The 21576-nt window shown below is 53.4% G+C and overlaps 4 protein-coding genes across 4 annotated transcripts; 3 read left to right on the plus strand and 1 right to left on the minus strand.

The window, feature by feature from the left end:
- Positions 1–5746: 5746 nt before the first annotated feature.
- Positions 5747–6981, plus strand: CORC01_08173 (uncharacterized protein; the record flags this gene model as incomplete). The annotated part of the gene is made up of 4 exons (XM_022619807.1): positions 5747–5995; positions 6051–6101; positions 6156–6818; positions 6883–6981. 4 exons carry the CDS (start codon positions 5747–5749, stop codon positions 6979–6981), a joined length of 1062 nt encoding a protein of 353 aa, XP_022473731.1.
- A 2740-nt stretch (positions 6982–9721) lies between these two features.
- Positions 9722–10522, plus strand: CORC01_08174 (uncharacterized protein; the record flags this gene model as incomplete). The annotated part of the gene is made up of 1 exon (XM_022619808.1): positions 9722–10522. One exon carries the CDS (start codon positions 9722–9724, stop codon positions 10520–10522), a length of 801 nt encoding a protein of 266 aa, XP_022473732.1.
- A 236-nt stretch (positions 10523–10758) lies between these two features.
- CORC01_08175 (ATPase) lies at positions 10759–14500 on the minus strand (the record flags this gene model as incomplete). Its single annotated transcript, XM_022619809.1, has 2 exons — positions 10759–11496; positions 11750–14500. 2 exons carry the CDS (start codon positions 14498–14500, stop codon positions 10759–10761), a joined length of 3489 nt encoding a protein of 1162 aa, XP_022473733.1.
- Positions 14501–15275: 775 nt separating this feature from the next.
- On the plus strand, positions 15276–18022 carry CORC01_08176 (uncharacterized protein; the record flags this gene model as incomplete). Its single annotated transcript, XM_022619810.1, has 2 exons — positions 15276–15455; positions 15518–18022. The coding sequence occupies 2 exons, from the start codon at positions 15276–15278 to the stop codon at positions 18020–18022; spliced, it is 2685 nt and encodes an 894-aa protein (XP_022473734.1).
- Between the last annotated feature and the right edge of the window lie 3554 nt (positions 18023–21576).

Here is a 21576-nt window from a genome sequence, read left to right on the forward strand (position 1 = left end):
TGTAGCCTTTGTGTAAGACAGCATGCTAGCGGGTGCATGAGGTAGCATGAAGCCAGCCCTGGCTGCCTGGCTGCTTGAGACTCAAGAGCTGGGTGGAGGCCAGCGAGCCCGTCAATCGCCGCGAACGTGTGGTGGCATGGTGGCATGGTCTGAACAACGCGGCACAGGCAGAAGACGTCGGTACCCTGCTGACTCGATGGCTTGGTGACATTGTCTACGTCCTCCAGGTGGATGCGGGTATAATGACCTTGGCATACTATGAACACCGAGGGATTGTGCTGGTGGTGCTAGCGTTGACGGTGGTGATGTTGGTGGAGGTGGAGGAGGTGGAGGAGGTAGAAGTGGTTTGTTTTTTTGATGATTTTGGATTCTCTCTGCAGACCTGAGGCGGCTTGCATTTTGGCTCAAGGGTGTCGACCCCTTGGTGTCGCTGCTGGTTCCTGTCTGGTATAGGCGTGTCACCGTGAACGTGGGACAGATGAAGGAAGACAAAGCGAGGGGACGACGATGTTGCAATCAAAGTCGAATGAGGGGAAGATTTCCCATTGCCCTTGCTGCTGCCGTGGCCCATGGATGCCCTGGGGAGTTGCTGCCTCGGCCCCACAGCCTCTGTCGAGACTCGAAAAGAGGCAAGAGGAGAGAGCCAGCCATGTTGCTCGGCGTCGCTTTGACCTAAGGTAAGGTAAAGTCAGGTATCCATAAGGTAGTCCATAGACACTACGTAAGTACTTTCTGTCGCGTTCTCGATGTGAAAATTAAATCCTCTTTGGGCGCAGGCGCTGCCGGTCACCTTCCTCCCCTCCCATCCCCGAACGCCAGTCAATGCCATCTGGGGCAGGAAGGGACAGGAGCAGGAGGCAGGCAGTTGCGATAAAGGCAGAAGGAGAAGGCCCCGCCAAACGCACATGACGATAAATGGCACTGAGTCCTCCCGGTACGTAGCGACCCCGGCATGTCGCATTTCGAATTCAACCAGGCCATGCGTCGCTTATGTAATGGGTACTTTCTACACGGTAAAGTGTAAGGTATCTTAGGAGGAAAGAAGCCAACCGCTTAGGTAAGGGGTCCAAGGGAATCTGGACTTGTCACCGCCACCACAACCACCACAACCACCACACGACAGGCTGCTCCGACTTTGACCACTTTGGCTTCAAAATCCGCCTCGGCGGCCATATTCTCCATACCCCATGCAAATGCAAAGCTGCATCCCCCAAAGTCCAAGCCCGTTTCGTACTCCAGCCTAGCCAGCCTGGCCAAATCAACAATGCTTATGCCATATTCGTACCGATACCAGTATCCCTGGCCATCTCAGCACATATGCGGAAACAGCTCGATGCCACCAGAACCGACAACACTGGTCGATATCAGCCACAACATGCCCAATGTCGGACATAGTCCCACACAAATCACAAGCTGTGTTCTTGCGTCTAGCGCCTCAAGTCCGGGAATCGTCAACATTGGTTGATACCAAACCTAGCCTCAAACATTTCAGTATTCCGATATCCCTCTCGACTTGAGTTGGCTTGGGGCTGTTGCTTCCACCGTTGATCCAGTCTCCCCTACACGGTAACATCAGTCTACCAGGCCGCTTGCTGGCTCGGTGTTGTACGGTTGAGCTACCCTGCGTGCCTGCTCATGCCGTGTCCAACTAGCCTCATGTAGACCGCCCGACTGCCGCCATTTCAATGGCATGTACTCAGAGTCTCAGACTCTTCACTCACTTGGAACTCACCACCACCCCCTTTCACCCTAAGCTTGGACACCAGGTCTGCAGTCGTCCAACCAACGACGCTGGGGCATGCCGCATTCCTCATCTACACCCCTAGGCCTCAGCAAGCTGCATGACAGAGTCCGTCGGTTGCTCGCTTTCTTTTTTCTTCCCTCGGCCACAATCACATCAGCCCTTCTCTCCCCTCGACCTCGGCCTCGGCCTCGGTTGCGTCCAGATTATGGCTGAGACTCGTCCACTTCTCGCCTTTACAGCCCAAAGGAGAGCGGTTACTGCCGAGCCATCTCTTACTCCGAACTGCGCTCATGTCACGCCCGATGCAAGCTCCATCGGGACGTCTCACCGGTGCACCTCAATTTTGGGTGACCGTCACACCGCGCTGGGAATGATTGAGGTCAGCTCCTCGAGGGGCTAGGCATTGGCTTTCTCGTCTGATCTGATCCCTGGGTCGCGGCACTCGAAGTTGACTTCGGAGAGTCTGCCGCACCGGAGCACCGGCCGGTCCATCTAGCGCTACCCTTGTGTCACTTACTGCGAATCCGTCCACGACACCCCTCAGGCAGATCATCAACTCAGGTTTCGGTTTCCATTGCATCTCGCCAACCAACGCCCAGTCCGGCCAGGCTCGTGCCACATATCCGACATTGACAATGGTGTCCGTCAGTCCTGCACCCACTACTCCATCTAACCTAATCATGTTTTGGATTTTCCTCCTTCTTCTTCCCACCTAGGAATACTGCTGCTGGTGGGTTCCAGGGATTCGACAAGTCTCAGCTGCCCAGTCACCCAGTCACATTAATTGTTTGATACGTTGATAAGCCGGCCATACCGGTATCAGAGAAAATATCTGTCTTTGGTGGTGTGGGCGGTCGAGGTCCTCTACACTAGTACAATGCTCATCATGGCATAGCAAAAGCTAGTTTGACGAGCAAGTTGGATAAGATCCCCACCGCGGAACAGGACCTTCCACTCCCGATTGCTTCGTGGCCCCCGTCACATTTGGAGAGAAGTCTGGTCAGATGACTCGCATCGTCCGTGACCGCAAGCTTTTGACAAGACCTCTGTTCCAGCAATGTTCGCGACCAGTGAATATGACGGGCTGTGGCAACAAGGGGGACTGTATATGCGATGCGACAGAGGTAATGCCGTCTCCTTCCGTTCCCATGAAATGACACTATCAGTGATTGACTGCACAACAACCACTCCCCCCATGCAGCCAGTCGGGACTAAACTCCAAATATCGAAGTGTTTTAACCCCTTCCTGGACCCGGCATGCACGTCTTGAAAACCCATCTCATTTTTCTCTCTCAGCCCCAGCAGCTCTCAATTTGTCGCATCTGCAAGGACAGCCAATGTCGAAGGAGGATGACGAAGGGATTTGCAGGCACTCTTTCCCTCACTTTTCTTTCTTCCTTGCTTGCCATTCATTCCTACGCAGTACGCACATTTGCCCACAGCAGGGGGACACCGCCCCCCCCCCGAAGGACGAATCCCCGTTTGCTCCAATTCACCCCCTATTCCTGGTTTAGCCTCGTTCCTGCTTTCGTCTGTGGGCGCATCACAATGGGGCAACAGGCCCGTCGCAGCGACTCAGGCAGAACACGCTGAGTGATGGCGACTCCCCACTGGCACATGAAAGCCTCTTCTCATTGGCAATCGTGAGCCTCTAACCAGCTTTGCTAAGAAAGACCGTCCGTAATTTTGGCGCACCGGAGCCTGCCCCGCGCTGATCCGACTATTGGCACACCTTAAAGAAGTGCTGGTGCCTTTGGGCTTCGTGCCTCCACACGAGTCCCCCGCCCGCCGCCGACGCTGGCGTGACACCACGAACGTATCCGTACCTCCGTCCGGTCGTCCCGGGAGCACGGAGTGCTGTGGGCGTTCGCTTTGCGAAATCAACCCTCGTTCGACTGGCTGAGCCTGATCTGCCCAAGTAAAATATACAATCAAAGTGGGCTTCTACGCAAGGCGGCATGCAGGCACCAAGCATTACTTTGTCTCGAATGTGTGCGCAAGGTGTACGACTTGATCGTCCATCCACTATCAGGTGCCCGACGTCAGTCTCCACTGGCGGCACTGCGAAGGTGATACGGGCTTGAGATGAGGATTGCCTCTGGTGACGATAATGACGAGCACGCGGTACTTCGCCCACTGGCCTTGTGCTTGCTTATGAGTGATGCAAGTGAATATAGATGCTATACAGCGCATCTGTTTGAGTTGGCTTTTTGAAGTGGTTTACGGTACAGTGGACCGTAGAGTGCATCTTGCCATCGGCGGGGAGGACCATCCTGCTCCAGATCTGTGATCCGAGCATGAGTGGTCTCCTACAGTCAACCCGGAGTTGTGTGACAACCACACCCGAAGGCCTGATCATCAAATTTCCAAGTGGCCTCAAGAGCAGGGATTCTCTGTAGCTAAATGAGCTGAACGTGCTCGATGATCTTGACGTTGCACATAGCAGCGTTCGGCAGGCCTGCCTAAGTGCCATGTATTGCGTGGTTATTCAGTGACTGGGACTGTATGTACAATTGTCCCACACCTATCCGATGCTGGTTTGTTGGCTTGACTACTGGCGCATGCGACCCGCAACTCTGTAGAAGGTCAGGAGGATTCGAGCCTTTATAAGAAGTTGACTGTTCCTGTGATGGTCACAGGAAGACCTCGATGAATCACTTGCCAAGTCAAATTACCTTGCAGAACCCCTTTCCTGTGCCGCGCCACACCAAGGATATAGCTGTCGTGAGCGGCAACAGACGATGAGATCCCCAGAAATGCAAAGGACGACTGGATGACATTACACCTTACTTGAAGGAATCCTCGCCTGCGTTATATCCACCGCAACTCTTTCCAATTCCTCTTGCGAGTGATCAAAGCGCGATGACACCTTTGAGTAGCTGGAAGGTATCATTACACGTTCTTGCCGTGACTTTGAGAAGAAGAAGCCTGATCTCGAGTGGCTTGATGGTGCGCGTGCGTCCTTCGTCACGAGCTTGTGGGATAATCTCACCTCCTTGGTCACTGGATTGTAGTGCTTTACATGCCAAGTCGGCGATAGTCAATTCCGACTTGTGCTCAAAGGAACCTTTGGGCCCGCGTTTCTGGTTGCCATTGAGTGATCTCGGAGACATCTACTCTCACCAGCCTTTACGGTGATTGACACTTCCTGGTATAAAGTTGGCAAGTTACGTGACGCTGAACGAGGCCTACTTTGGACCCCCTGGATGAACGTGCTGAGTTGTCCAGAGGAACACGATTTAGCCTACCTCAACTACACCAGCTCTATTCATTTCACTTGAACTTGCGGCGGTACACCTGGCAGAATCTCCGTCACATCATACTTATCAATCTAAACGACGTATTGAGAGAGCCATCCATCCCTACGTCTAGCCTGAGTCACAGTCTGGTCATCAACCATCAGCCAGTTCAAATAACCCCAGCTCGCTCTCGCACGGCATATATGTATTTCATGTCCTCGGTGAACGTCTTAATTCTCTGCGATCAGAAAACTATCCGAAGAAACGATTTGCCCATCAGCCTGGACAATTCCAAACTCCAAGTCGTAGGTATCAAGAAGTTCCACCAAGAAAAGCGAGGTTCGCTTTTTCCTCCGACAAAATTTTCAAATTGAAGAGAGACGACATGAACAGAGGGCGTTTCGAAATATCAATACAAGTGTCCCTCAAGACAGTCCTTTTTGCATCTTCCAGACATCAACCTTGTTTTGTTTGCTCCTACGCGTGGACTCTCTTTTGACGTTATGTTTCCTTTGACAATGTAATTGTAAGCTTTGAAGAGCATTGTACTAAGAAAACAGAGCTTACGGGTTTAGACCCCTGTTTTCAAAAAGAAACAGGAATCATACAGGCGTTGGGGAAGAGCATTGGGCGAACATGAAGGAAACCCAGGTCCGAGAATTTCTGAACCTACTTTATATAAATGGTCCAATGTACATGACGGTGCATGGCCAGGCAGTTTTGTTTTCAGTGTGGAAGTTACCGCAACTACAAGTCTAGCACGATGTCGTACAGAGAAGAGGTGCAGAATCTCTTGAGCCTCAAGGGTGATCTACATACAGACGAGGGCCACGTCGGGGACGAGCCTGGCTTTCGATTATTGCGAGACGGTCGCAAATATATTCTTGGAAACGATGCTGACGGCATTATAGATGTAACATTTGTTAGACTTGCCCACCTCGACGCTTCTCGGGAACAGAAGCTCGACAAGATTGCAGCGCAGATGATCAAGCCTTCCAAAGAGGCGTCTTGCGTAAGTTTTAGTCCCCCCCGGTCATGAATGAGCTGCTGATGAATACTTCACGTAGAAAACGATTGTCAGGTATCTCGACTATCTTCCAAAAGAGAAGACTTTTATCGTCGAGAGAATCCCCATGCAAGGATCATGGTGACCTGCGAGAGGTTACTTCCAGGACAAGATAGTTCTCGACGTGGCATGGGACCTCCTTCTCGCGCTCGCGTACCTTCACGGGACAGGAACGGCACACGGAGACGTCCGGCTACCCAACGTCTTTCCCTTTCCTCTGGAAAACTCACGCGTTCGCTACAAGCTCTTTGGGCACGGCTTCGTTCCCGAGGTTATCAGCCACCAGTTGCGGGACGCCGGCTACCTGGCTCCCGAGTTTCGTTCACGAGGCAAGTGGTATGATTTCAGTACGACCACAAAGCCAACGCCTGAGTCTGACGTTTGGATGCTGGGAATGGTGCTCTGGCACTGTCATCATTTCGGGGTTTACTACAGCGGCCGCCGCTCTGCCAGGGAACGGTGGGATTCAGACATCCTTGTCCAACCTGACCTTACCGACGGCTCAGAAGACGGCGTCGATTCCTTGGAAACTCGAAATCATGGCTGCAAGCCCTCTTCCCATCGTCTTGTGGAGGACCTGCTTCATAAGATGCTCATTCCAGACCCTAACCGACGATGGAGCGCCGCGGATTTGCTGGAGGAGCTGAAGCTGCAAAAGTGCTACACCGGGGAGGAAGGTGACATGGAGCAGGACTTGAATGACCTGCAGCCTGCTCTCAAGGGTGAGAAATATGATATCTGGAGAAAGGCGATGGCCAAGGCGAGTAGGGTGACATGCAAATCTTGGACAGGTTTGAGAGGGTGTATCTTCTGGCTCACTTTCTTCTTGATAGTTTTGTGAGGACATTTGTTTCTCGGGTAGTGTTGAGGACTTGGAAAGGAACTTGACCTTTGTTGGAGTCATGCTTGTCTTATCCGGTCGTTGGGTTTAAAGGATAGATTCACGAAGCCTCTCTCGCAGAGCGACTTTGGAACTATTTGTCTTGCTATCTCTAGCGCCACCCTCATCTCTGCCTCGCAGTGCAGACGTGATCGACCAAATGGCTCGTTAAACGTGTTGATCAATCATTTTGGTATACCAGGATCAGGCTGTGTATGATATATGGACTGGATATTTAGTTGGCTATCAGAATTGAGACGGGAATTCCTGCCCGAAAAGCCACTTGACAAAGCCCTGCCATTAAGACTTGGATAAGAAAGGCTGTGATATACAGCCAGGCAGGAACAATAACACCTTTCTGGTGGTGAATCGGAGTTTGTTCAGACTACTGATGATACGTTGAACCAGACAAATCGATGGGAATAACCGACTTGATGTAAACAGGGCGTCTCGTATCGACACCTAGTCACCAACAGGATTAAGCAGCTGTCATGGAACTTACGCAATGATGGTATGTATAACACCACAGAAACTGATCGTACCAAAATTAACTCAGCGTGGCCAGCTTTCGGTGGCGGAGTATCTCACGATATCCATCAAAACAATAGAATAAGACGTCAACAAATTGGCATAGAAAGTCTAGGCGATCTACTCACAGAAAGTAAGCAGCCCCGACATGTCTACGGACGTAGCCTTCGGTCCATGCTAGTGTCTCGCGGCAAAGAATACCTTCAACAAGCCTTCTTCTTTCAGCGCTTGTCAGTGGATTCCACTCTCCGCCATCCTATAAGCTTTTGATGGAACAGAAAGGTCGCTGAGGGAGAAAATTTGGTATCGCGACGAAACGCATGGATGACGTCGAGCCTCTGAATCTGGAGAGTGGACTGAAGAGAGCCGACTTGCTTGTAAGCACAATACTGTTGGAAAATGAAATACGGCTCATCGCGAAACTGGGGTCGTTTGAATCGTTTACCTTCTCGATCGCGTGCCAGGTGATCTCATGACGTACCTCACATACATGTACGATATAGTGGACGACCTGATACTCGAGTGAGTCCATTGACTCAATCTACCGTGGTGTATAGCCATCATTAGCCTCGTAATACCGAACCTCAAGTCTTCACCCGTGAGAACAGCCATCGCTCTAGACCATACCTACGTGTCGTCGCACCGGTCGGCCTCACGACGCATTGGCCAATCGCCGCCCATCACGTCGCAACCACGCGCCAACTAGTCTGGCTCTAAAACCTCACCCACTTCATCATTTGCCCATCTCCTACTGAGTCTCACTCGTATCGAACACAATCTGAACGGCCAACACCCCCTCCAACGGAAGACGATGAGGTCCAGGCCTCGCTATCACTCGCCTCCAAACCAAGAATTTACGTTCCTCACCCGGGCAAAGTCGCAATGCAGATGTCCATCGAATCACCCGATTGCCACTTGTCACAAAGCCCCAGCGGCTCTACATCCGAGGGATCAACTCAATGGCTTGAACGGAGGCGAAGAAGCAAAAATACCGAGCGTTCTTCCGATAAGCAAGCAGACGATTGACCGAGTGAACCGCTAGGAGAGTGAGGGAGGAGAGAAAAGGGTATTCGTATGCACACACACACACACTCTCTCTCTCTCCAAGACTTACCGCGGGGTCCTCTGTGCATCAGAGTTTCGGGGAGCGAATCCGAGCCAAGGAAAGCTTGTCTCGCACTTCCCCGTCCATCTGCATACAACGTCCAAGTGGCATCACAACCACACCGCGGTTTCCCCGTCTTCCAAGAAGAAGCGTTCAAATCTTCTCCTCTCATCCTCATTGGGTTCATTTCCACGCAAGCTCGCCAGATTTTGACTCGATTACCCTCACGTCGTACGAAGGAGATATGGCGCGCAGTGTCGAGTGAACTACGTGCTTCCTTTATCTCTCCCACCCCATTGTAGTCTTCTACAATGCGCCTCTCGGTCATCCCTCAGGCTCTCACCGACTCTCAGACCATCCGATAAAACCTCCCTCTCACCCAAACCCTTCGCCTCCGTCCTCCCATAAATCTCACCCATCAAACCACGTCCATTTCCATCCGACCCTTTCAACAACTCAATGCCTAAACCGCCCCTTCGTTCGCCTCTGCGTCCAAAATCTTGACTCGCCCGTCTCGATTACCCCCCCTCTTCATCCCGCAAGAAAAATCCCTGTGTTGACGGCATCGTCCCGAGCCAGCCGTAGACCGGACTTGTTTCTACCCATCCATCTGCTGCTCCCACCCATTGCGCAAGCCAAGTCGTTTGTCTACGGCAGAATTACGCACAGCCGCCGTCGGCGCAGTCCCGCAGTAGGCTGTAGGCTTACGCGGTAGTGGGAAACTCGCTGCACTTTCTGCGTGACCACCACCAAGAAACCCGAGGCCAGCTAGACAACACTCAAGACCGACGTGCCGGGTTGACCCTCGCTCGGACGATCCCAGCTCCTGAGAGTTCGGGCCCTGATACCGGGGGGAAGAGCCCAACAAGCCGGCTCAGAGTTTCATTTGCTTTCGTACCGCCTACTAGCTTTTCAATACGGGCTCATCGTCATTTACATTCATTAACTCTTGTTCTCCTACTCCGGGTGCACCCTTATTCCTTTTCTGTGTCGACTCCGGCTCAAACCGTTAAGTGTCCCAGGTTCCTGCCCTGAGCTTTACAAAATCAAACTCCTGTCTCACTCGTCGGTCCGGATTCATTGACGGCGGCGACACACCCGAGGAAATCTCACCCCGATAGCTCACTCTTAACTCACTCACCACTTCACATCACCGCGCATGTCTCAGTCTAATAGTAGCCACCGCAGTCGCGCCCTCACCAAAACAACCCGGTCAGGAGACACCACCATGGCCCGGACACGGCGCTCCTACTCTCCATCCTCCCGGTCACGCTCCTCATCCGCCGGGCCCCGTAATCACCACAAAAAGCCCGGCATAAAAACTGCGGCGGTCTTCATCGCCGCCATCGCTGTCGCCTCCCTCGCCGTCCACAAGCTCTGGCCACGCGGCATTATCCACTCTGAAAAGGAACACTGGGAGCACTCGCCCAGCGGCCGCCGGTGCCGCCGACGCAACGCCATACGGGATCGTCACAATGGGTATATCGACTACGACGACCACAATGTGTGGGACCGTAACGACTATCCCCGCGACCGGCGGAGACTCCCCGAGAGGGAGTACCATCCTCCTCGTAGCCGCGGAGGCGGTCGGGCAAGGGGCTATGGAAGCGAGAGCGACGGGGATTCGTACTATTCTGACGACTACCTCCCAACCCCGAGCGAGCGCTTCCGTGAAAGACGGCCTGGAATCGAGGGGGATGGCCGAGGGCGATTGCGCGGAATCGGGGCGGAGGGAGAGAATGAGATTGTGAGATATGAGAAACAGTCGAACAGATCAGAGGCGGACAGGAGTCGATTAGTGGAGGAGCGTCTACAGAAACCTCGTTATAATGAAGCTGTGGAGGACTGGAGCCGGCGCGGTGGTCAACGATTGCCGTCACCTTCCGACGATCGGCGTGGTTTTAGGGGTGAGCCAGAATACGAGGATCGGAGGTCACGGAGGAGGTCTGATTATTACTAGACGTATGAACTCATGTTGACGCCAGGTGACAGCGACTCAGTCGCAAACGTCTGAACCAGTCGGTAAATCAAAGGCATGTGCGATGCATGGTATTCATGATATGCTATTTGGCCACGTTTTGAGAGCCTTGTTTCCAGCCAATTCTAGTGCCATCCCGATATGTTTCTTCAACTGCGCCAAACCACGCTCTTTTTCTGCATAGCTTCCCCCAAATGCAACTTAATCATTAACTTCATCTATTCCGTGGCAGTCGACACAAGAGTGTTGTCTTCTTCCACGGAAGGCTCGCTTTGAGCCACCGGACTTGGCGGTTGCTCCATCGAGCTCATAACCTCATCCACAGCGGCTTGCCAGCCTTCTCCCGCAGTCCGCATGACCAGGGTTGTGCTGATATCAGCGACAAAGTAGTTCTCCTTGCGCATGTTGCCGCGCGCCACACCCTCCAATGCCGAATAGGCGGCACGAGTACTACGCATTCTTTTACCTGGCCTGCCGCCTTCACTCAGTAGACCGCTTCGCTGCATACGATTCTGCATGAGGCGATGGTCATAGCTGATAATGCTGCGCACAAACGGCGCTACTTCGACAGTAATCATGCGCATAGTGCGGTCAAAAACCGATGGCTCGAGACTGGTGGATACTGTGGCCGCTGCCTTCTCTGAGACAGCGATAGGATCGAAAGCCGTGGCCATATCATAGCGGTTGATGACCTCTTCCCTGGGAGGAGTGGCGAAGAACTGTCCCATCTGACGGATTGCGCTGTTCTCTCGAAAACAATCCAACTTGGCTACCGTGCCGTCTCGTAAGGGCACGGTTTGGAGAAGCTGTCGAGCGGCGCATTTGAGACCAGTGGCGATGGTGGTGGCTGTTAAGGTGTAATCGATTTGAAATGGGGCTTCGAGCAGGCGCCGACCCAAAACGAGGTCGTCGCGTGTTTTGATAGGAAGGTCTGGTTGCGTAGGATCGAGGGGTTCCTGTGTATGTGTCAGCCGCTATCGCCAGATTTCGTGCGCTATTCAGTCTCCTTGCCTGGAACTTGAGCCCAAAGTCTCCACCAGAGCAGAGATCCGCTGCGCTCATGAGATCAGAGAACTCAGAAAAAATGTCTAGCGCGACAGTTCTATCACTGGCCGAAGAAGTCACAACGTTGTCCGCCCACGATGCCATGTCAAGGGAGTCATGCCAGTTGCTTAGGTCCATTCCCAAGCCTTGCCAGCATTGGCTCACCAACTCTTCTTCAGCAGCGCGCGCGCTGGGAACCACTGCTCGGTCACGGCTGATCCATCCCATGCCCTCCAAATATGTTCCCTCGCTGACCACACGCACGACATCACCGTTCTCGTCTTTGTCGCAGCCTGTTGGCCATCGCGGGTAGAACCAGTCAAAGCCGCCTCGACGGTCGCCGACTCCAAGCTGACACCAGTAGTTGAGCTCCATCAAAGATGCTCGGAGGTCATTACCCTTTGATTCATAGAGCGCGCTCACCGCTGCTCGACTAAGAGCATGGCCTTCGTTGGCTGCAACGAGCAAAAGTACATCGACCGCCAAGAGTGCTGGTGGTGGTGTGAAGCGGAGGATACCATACAGCATGAAATTGTGGAATGGAACGAGAGTCTCGTCGTTGCAAGTCATTACAAATGGTCTCTTGGACTGCGCAACTAGGTTCATGATAGTCGCCCAAAACTGCTTGTCCTCTTCGTAGAGGAGATCGACCTCTTCAAGGAGAATTAACGACTGCTTTTGGTTCTGGACCTTTGCTTTTGCTGACTTGGGTGCCTCGGACGGCTGGTCGATCGCCTTGGGCAGGGGTGCCGCCTCTGGTTTGGATGCCGCCTTCAGCTTGAAAAACGAGGTCATGGTGCCCTGCTTGCCAGACTTGATGTCCTTCGCTGTGTTGTCATCGGCGTTGTCCCCAACGTCACCCTTGCCGCCTTGGCGGTTGTGCTGAACAAGGTGATTTTGCGTCATGTCTCCAATCCTCTCCATGACATCCTTGCCGTTGCGGCGACTGCTGGCGTTGATCTCAAAAACCTCGAAGCCAAGCTCCTTTGCAACGGCATAGACAGCAGCCGTCTTGCCACTGCCATGAGGTCCACTAAGAACGACTGCATTGGTAAGCCGACTTGCATCCTTGGCAATATCTCGGCGGACTACCGTCTTCTTGGGACCACAATGAACAGGTGTCGGCAGCCATTCATCCTCGTCGTCCGAGACGGCAGGTAGGAAGTCTGCTTCATCACCATCTGAAACGACGAATCCATCTAGCTTTGCGCGCTTTCGCTTCTTCTTTGTCGCCGAACCAGGCTTCGTACCGGAGGCCTTCTGCTCTGCAGTAAGGACGCCTGTGTTGACTGATTGCACGGTCAAGGTCTGCAGCCACTCCTTCAACAGAGCGCCTTCTTGAAACTGAAGGATCTCTTCTCCGCAGATTGGTGCGTATTTTTGTGCCCATGGAAGCTCCTCACATTGCGACTTGTCAAAAGCTGAGAGATTGGTTTCCAGCATGTTGTAAAGGCGAGCAACTGCAGGATGGGGTTTGCGACTGGACGCAGTGAGCAACTCATCCTCGCTGTCTGCGCTCGTCATAACCGGCAGTACAGACCGGAGCTCTCGCTTGATCCTTTGTCGAAGCTTGCGACCGCTTTCAAAGTGCTTCTCAGGAAGGCGGAGCTCTGCAGGTGGTGGCTCGTAGTCGTCTATTGCCTCCTGGACGGATTTCTTGATACTCAGGGTATTTAATGACTTGGCAAGCTGGTCTATGACAGATTCTCCGGGGTAGATATTCGTAGTCTGACCCTTTGACTTTCGCGACGAAACCTGCGTGTCTTTGGCAACTGGGAGGCGCTCTTTCTCATCGGTTAGCCCCCTGACATGTGCCATTCCTTGGGCTGGCCATGCGGGATGGCGGGCGCCAGGAACCCTGAGACCCATAGATCGAACACCGAATTGTGGAAGCTGCACCTTGCCAGCTATTGGGACTGGTCGTTGCTTTCTAGGAGAGCATGGGGTTGATGAGAAGATAGTGGCTCTAGGTGGCTTGGGGTCAGCGGAAAGCGTGTCCGCCGGCTTCGCAGCCTTCTTTGATTTGCCGAGAAACAGGGGATGAGTTTCCTTCGTCTTCGATTTGTCCTGATCCGATTTGGGAGCCTTCGCACGAGGCTTCCTGGGGGTTATTTTCGTTGGAGTTGTGTCAAGTTTTGGAGGATGCGAGAGGATATGCTCGATTTTCGGGCCAATGCGTTCGCGTGACGCCGCATCAATTCCGTACTTGATGGTCACGACGCGAGAAGGCATGGATGGCGACTTGGATGACTTTGCGCCTTTGGATGTCTCTGCAGCGCTTGGCTTCGGCTTTGGAGGCGATCCAATTGTGCCGGTCTTTGGGTTGAATTTGAGCACCTTTGTAGGCTTTCTGAGTTCCTGTCCAGCACTAGGAGCTTCACTCGCCGCACTCGGAACCGTATTTGAAGGGCCATTAATCATGTTCAAAAGAGAAACCGGAGCCTGGTTTAATGGGCGGGTAGCCACGTCGATTGGCATCGGTAAGGGGAGAAGCGCTTGTGGTGTTTCGTTGGCAAGCGAAGTCGACGGTACGCCGTTAACCTGAGAAAAGAGGTTCGTTATATCAACGGATGGGATGTTTGGCTTCTTTCTGGGTCGCCCTCTTTTCTTCCCAGAGCTAGGAGCGTTACTAGCATCAGTCTTTTGCCTCTTGCGACCCTGTTCGTCCTCGCCTATGTCTGACGACTGTGGCTCAACATCGCTCGATGGTTGCTGGGATGCGCGTGCCTGCTTTCTAGATCGAACGGCTTTGCTCCTCAGGGCTATTTCTTCGACACTGTGAGACTGATCATCGGTACTCAAATCGGGTCTCGGGGCGTCGACGGTCTTTCCAGGGACAAAGAATGGATGAAGCTTTTTGGCGTGGGAGACGTCCAGCCCTTCTGGGGCCATATTGGCTACCAGAAGAGTTCCCATGAGACCATGCGATGCTATGGCTCCACGATGTTTTAGTAGGTAATCGCATCAAGATGGAGGGAGAAACGGAGGCGTCTTGAATGCGTGGAAATGGAGGCTTGGGAACTTACGCAAAAGCCGTCGCGCCTTCAGACTACGTCAGCGGGCATGCAACCAGGTAGGAATTGGGGAATAAAGAGATATGTGTACGAATCAAAGTCAGAAGGAGTGCAAATCCCCACGGAAGTGGCAGAAAGAGAGCATAACAGAGAGTCCACCCAGCTTCGAGAATGGCGGCGCAAACCGATGGGGGTGAGAAGTTGAGGTGGGTGAGTTGTCTATCGAGTGCACCAGTCGCGTGAGTCGCGTCTTCGAATCGCCGGGGGCAGTAGTGGGCGTGTAGCGCGACGGCCATTACACTTAACATCCTGGACCCACCTGCATCATCCAGCATTCCATGGCAGGTTCCAAGCTTTCCATTTTTCTTATCTTATCTAATCGATATCCATAACCGGTCCGCAGATTATCCGCTTGTATTATTTTTTGCTTTCCAACGCACTGTCTGCAGCCGCGTATGTATACCAAGACATACAGTGCGAACATGATTCAATCTCGACTTTTGCACCCCACCACAGCAGAGTCCTCCAACTTTTTTTTTCTCCCAACATCGCGATCTTCACTTACACAGCCAGGTTTCCGAGGTTGGGAAGAGCCATTGTAGTCGCACCCAGACCTGAGCCGCGCCAAAAACCCAGTCGTATTCTCTCTGGAGACTAAGGCTTTGAGACGATACAAAATGGCTCCCGCTTTCCGTATTCACCGGCCAGACGTTTTGGCGTCGCTGCCGCGTCCCCTCGACCACACCAAGGGCCAGTACCACATTGGCGAAGTCTACACACAAAAGCCCGGATCAAAGAAGAGGAAGAGGCTGGAAGTTGTTGTTGGTGTGGACGGAGAAGCTGCAAACATTTACCACGTGAGTAGCTGGTGTGCTGGATCGTTATTGCTCCCGAAATACAGCCTTTAACAAAAGCTTAGGTACCGTCATCTGGTCTGCGAACATCGTACCCGATTCCGCCTCAAGAGTCATTCACTTGCGCGCCGCACTCGATTCGATTTCAGGGCGAAGGCTCAAGCGGTCGCAAAAACTACACATATCTCTCCACGAGAGACACTTCCGGCGCAAAGGTTACCCTCTGCCGCGATGTGATCGACACGACTGGCAAGACAAACTCTGCTAGTACCTCTCAGCGGGTGCGCCATAAGTCCCCAATCACGCATCTGTTTACTTCCGCCGCCGTCGATACCACAGTTATCAGCGAAACCCAGTCCGAAAATGGCCACGTGATTGCTCTCTGCAAGGACGGCCAGGTGTTGTGCCTAGACGGAGAGGCATTGGAGCAAAAATGGTGCGCCTCTTCGTACAGCCTCTGCAAGGACCTGCTCCCGGCGACTATCTCAAATTACGACGTGGAATTTTCGCTGCACGCTGCGGCATCAGACGTTCTTAATGGACTGTTCCAAGGCAGACAAGACGCCTTTGGCTCTTTTGGACGCCAAATTGACCCCAAGACCTTCAACCCGGATGTCCTCGCCTTCGTCGCCCGCACTACCAGCGAAGGAACCACTTCGAGATTCCTCATCATTCTCGGTATTATTCCTACGGCATCCTCGCAGCCATTGGTCCAACTTCATGTTACGCCCTTGCCTTCGCAAGACGATCTCGGCGCCGAATCAGCGACCTACCAGCTCCACGCCCAGTCAGGAAAGCTGCTTCAGCTTTCCGGTTCGGTCCTCCGAACCTACGATCTGACGAGTACCGTGCCCAAACTGCAGGGCAGTCTACCTCTGCCGGATTTGACCTCTTTCCTCCAGCTGTCAGAGCATTCGGTCCTTTGCCTGTCAAAGACTTCCGCCAGCATGATGAACCCCACCCTTCACTCGATACAAGCTTCGACAGCGGTTGAGTTCCCCGAGGCCACTGAGAAGCAGAAGCCAACACTTGTGACTTTTCTGTCAAAGCTCGACATGGCGGTCGCGGTTGTCGGCAACACGTTGGTCTCCATACAGATTGAACGACCCAAGTCTCACAGCAAGGAGGGCCTCCTCATAGATTCCATCGGAAGAGGCTTGCCAAGGTCGGATCGTGTGCCAGCAAGCCTTCCCAAGGCCGGCAACGATACATTTGAAAACTACCTTCCGGGAACCCTGTCCGACGAATATGTCAAGGAGTCTCTGGCCGATGTCGTACGGGCGGACGGGTTCATGCAGACACAGGATTGGAAAGCATTCGAAGCCCTGCTTGCACAGCGGTTTGGAGTTGCAGTTCAACAGGAGGTGGTTTCTAACGAACTCCAGACGCCGACCTGGAAGTGGCTAGCAGAATCAGACGCATACCCTGCCGTCGACCGTAGGTGGGTGCTGTATGCCATCAGCAGAGTTTTCTCGATGGAGATTCAAAGCCCAGAATCGGCCATCCTTCGTTGCAACCTGCCCGCGAGCAACGTTTTGATCTACCTTATTGCCGCTGGCCATCTCACAAACGCCAACATGTGTGCGGCGTTCAAGAGCGAGCTAGCCGAGGTGGCATCCAAGGATTCGGTCATTGACAAGCTGGTTCAGAACCTCGTTGCCATGAACCCTGCCATGGAGCTGCTCCTCAGCTATGTCACAGCAACCAAGCTGGGCGAAAAGGATTTGCTAGTGGTGGTTCGCGCCATCTTGCAGACCCTCAACATGAAGCCGCCGCAAGACCTCCTTGCGCTCACAGAAACCGAGCAAGAAGAGGATGTGGCGATGGAGATTGAAAAGACAGAACAGACGCTGGAGATGGCTGAAGTAGCTGTGTATCACATGGATGACGACCGTAACCTCCGTGAACGAGCTCTTACAACAGCATTCGAGAAGCTCGCGAGTTACTCGTCAATCGCCACGGTACGCGCCCTTCGTGAGACCCTCAGCCCGGCTGAGATTTTGTCACTCATCGACACTCTACGAACACAACTCTACCGTGGTGCCTGGACATCAAGGTATTTCGACATGACGGACATGGACAAGGACGAGGCCGCGGGAACACCACCGGATGGCACCATCTCGCTCATTGCAGAACTCATTTCCCGATGCATTGATTCCATCGGCCTCAGTGGATGGCTTACAAATGGAGCATCCTCTGTGGGTGGCCGTGCGGACGCGTTTGAATTCATTACGAACTTGAGCAACGAAGTCAGCGCAGCCCTGACTGGTCTACACGAGACAGTCCTACTGGACGGCTACGTAGGCGAAGCGGTTCAGTACGGCAGAACAGCCAAGACAGGATCATCAGCCAACGCGGCTGCTTCTGCTCGCGCTGGGGCTCTCGCTAAGCCGGTCTCCCTTGACGTCGAACTATCGACTCGCTTACCTTTGGGGCTCGTGTCCAAGCAGCATGTGTCTAATCAGAAGATTGTTTCGGGCGGCGAGGTGCTCGAGAGGAGCTCGCGTGAGAGAGGACACTTGCTGAGTCAGAAGGTCAAGGCGTACTCACTGGAGAGGATCTCCATTTGAGCCGCATGTCTGACAAAACAATGCGACGATGAGTCTCGGGGCCCCCACTTTCGTGTGAGATTGCCGGGCTTTGAAGTGAAGTTGAGGCTGAAGACGAACAAAAAAAAAATGGAGAGGCTCTGCAAGGTCTTTTGGTTTGGGGCAACAGAATACGCCCTGTGATAGTGGCCTGTGAGACAGTATGAGATAGGAAGAGAGGGAAATGTAGAAGCACGAGAACGAGCCAGCAGTGCATTGCTCGTAAAGATACCATGAACGGATACCGAAGCGTACATTTCTCCCTTTGTCGACCGCAACATCGGCTACATTCGGTGAAGCCAATCGTGTAGCGCCTGGGAGCACCCTCCTGCTCCTCCTCCTTCATGGCTAGCATAATAAAGTCTGCATTGATCGAACAATGGAAATAATCGATCAAGTTCTAGCGCCAGCTGACACGAGGAATGGCTCGGCAGGGCTGACTTGAGATGCACCCTCGTCACCAGACGAATCGGACCGCTGAAACCTTCCCGTCGGTGTGACACTGAGGGCATTTTGAGAAAGGGCCAGCGTGAGTTTCGAGGACTGACTAAATTGGATGTACACGATTCGTCGAGGGTGCACTCTTCCAGGTTGGTCTAGGAGGGAGGCTTTCGTTTGCTGATGAATGTACGCTGGTGGCGCTCAGGCCCGGCATTTGGCTTTTCGGTCAGCAATTGTTGCAGTAGTCAGGCCATGAAGCGGATTCAGCGCTGAGTATCCGTAATCAAGGTCGAGTTTCAAACCACGTTGACCTGCTTCAGCAATAACTCCATCCTCGGCTCGTCAGCGAACAGGTGGCAAACAGGCAGAGAAGACGAAGAGGTGACGCTCCCGACAGATGGAGATGACACATACCTATGCGTAGAGGCCCAAGCTCCATATCGCGAAATGCTGGAGGACGCATGCTCCCGTCTAAAGCGCCCCCGTCATTGGGCGATTGGTTTCACTTTGCCAGATGAGATGCCGAGAGAAGAATCCGACAAGCCCTCAGCGTCTTACAAGACAGCCCCGTACAAACCTTGCGGCAGAAAATCGTAGACTATCGATTTCACTAGCAAAGGGAACCACTTTGAGCAAGGTGGCTTTGCACATTCGGGGGCTCTGCTGAGGAATTGCGGGGGGCAGATGAGCCCTTGGAGTTGCATCGTGGGCATCGTTGGCAATCGGTGGCAGTTCTGATTGGTGCTGACCATGCAAGAGCCGTCTCAACGGGCTAGCGCCGCTGCATGGACGACTGCGTCTCAATTCCCACGCTTGATGTGGCTTGTCGGACAGCTTTCTGCACCTCTGCTGCATGTCCACCGAAGACAAAGAAGGATGCCTGCCTTTCAGCTACTCTACTCGCCTACCGTGATAGGTATGCTTTGCGTCCGAGTCTTTTGAAGGGATGGGGAAAGGGACCAGTGTTGGAATCAAGCACTTTTCGACAACCTCTTCTGACCGTCTGACACCCGCCAAAGAGCGGTTAGAAAAGTAGAGCCCTGGCGGGCAGATGCATGGACCAGGTAACGAGGTAAGGTCGTACAGTGTCCAAGTCACGTACTGAAAAAAAGGAGCCACGAGATCAGACCAGCCCAGAAAAGAGTCACAAACGAGAGTTTGGCGGCGAACATCACAGCGGAGCTCAGCACCGGCAACATCGGCCTTTTGCGAAGTCTGCGATGGATACCTTGCATCCAGTCCTGCAGCAACAATACCCGTGTTGTTGCTGTAGTGGAATTCATCAGCAAGTGACCCTTTTTCTCGTTCGTTCCGGGTCTCCGTTGTTTCTGGTACCTCTTGACTTTATTCCAGACGTTGTAATATGGATGGAGATGCAAACTATCCGTAGCTGGTTGAAGTGGGTTTCGAAACGGACCGTTTCTACGGACAGCTCTGACTCTTACACGCCCCCGATGCTTACAAATGAGATGCTCAAACTCCCTAGGACCCTGACGGATGGACGTAATGGGACCAGAGCTTCTAGAAGCCGTTTTTAGCGTCTTCTCGTGTTCGTCTCGACACCGGAGATGCATTTGGCCCTTGGATTCGGAGTTCCTTTCCTCCCCTAGGGCCAAGACGAACCGACATGCATACTCGAACCCCAAAACGCTGGTCCTTATTCGCCCCCCTGCCCGTATTCCAATCGCTTCTCCAGAGCTGCAAGTGATGTTCCATATTCTGTGCAGCAACGAGGATATCCACATTCAATGGAGCCCTGGGAATGCTGCATGCGGGACAGAACGAACGAGGACGTACTCCGTAAAAGAGACAAGTATGTACGGAAAGAGAGCGCGGCGCTGCGGGGCTTCTGGGGATAGGATCTGTCGGGGTCCGCCGAGGGAAGAAACTACGACGCCGGACGGCCCCAGTCTGCTAGCGGGCAGCGAGTTGTCACTGGTTAGAGCTCGTGTACCCGACGTTTGCCTTGCTGCAACTTGCCGGCGCCGCTCGTCACTGTGTATTGAGTTGAAGCGCACAGCACCAGGGCCAGGGCCAAGCAGGGTTCTAACTGAACTACTTCCGTTCCCCTCCTCCCCTCGCCGTCACTTTGTTCCACGGTATCTGAACATCTGTCTGTCTGCCTTGGCGTCGTCCCTAGCGTCGTCTGGTGCTTACCGGAGTAACTCCCCGACCACAGGACGCCTTTCCCGGGGCCGTTGGGCATTCTGTGTCCTGTGTGGTCCTTCTTTGACTGTTCACGCGGGCTGCGTTCCCGCCTGATGCTTGTTGGCGAGTGGTAGAGTGGAAGAGTCCAGTGCTGTTCTCTGTATCGATTCATCCAGACGGGTGGCGCAGGGGGCAACATGGACATCCCGGTTGGCATGGGTGGCGCGTCCCTCCCCGGCAGGAACTGCGTACGGTGACGATGCTGTTGCAAAGAGAGGGAACTCGGACCACATGGTTGGCGAGGATGGTGAAGGGAACCAGACAACCAGGTACAGCGTTGCGGTTACGGCACATCTGCTGCTCAGTCAATCAAGGCCAAGCCCTGTCGTTAGCATGACGGCCGTCATGAGTTGAGTTGAAGGGGGTCGAGGATTGGCATTCACGCATTACAGCCCTACGGAGACAGAAAATCTCTCCAAAACACGCCGGGGCTATTTCAGGGCGATTGTTTACGAAACTTTTCATATTCAATCAACTCGGCGATGTCGGGGTAGATGCTATTTGCGGCAGTTGAAAGGGCGGAAGGCTAAGCAAACAAATGCCGCGACCAAGTCTCATCTTCATTGAGAGAGGGAGAGCATGTGAGCAACATGTTAGGTCCTTGGAGAAGGGATGATTCATGAATGAAAAGCTTCGCGAGATCGAGTCCGGCGGCTGCCTGCCTCATCCACGGGCGTCACAGCAATGTCCTACTGCGGCTGAGTTGAGCGGGGGAGGTACATGGGAGAGATAAGGTAGACGAGAGAGGCAAGGACACGCCCACGCCCCGAGCTCTCACAGAGACAAACAGCGCAAGAGACACCTCCAATGTCACTTCCCAGACACAGAGACAGCTGGACAGAGACGGCAAGAGGGACCCAGACGTGCCAGAGTGCCAGAGGACCTAG

Source organism: Colletotrichum orchidophilum, assembly GCF_001831195.1.
Source record: "Colletotrichum orchidophilum strain IMI 309357 chromosome Unknown Scaffold_68.1, whole genome shotgun sequence".
Lineage (NCBI taxonomy): Eukaryota > Fungi > Ascomycota > Sordariomycetes > Glomerellales > Glomerellaceae > Colletotrichum > Colletotrichum orchidophilum.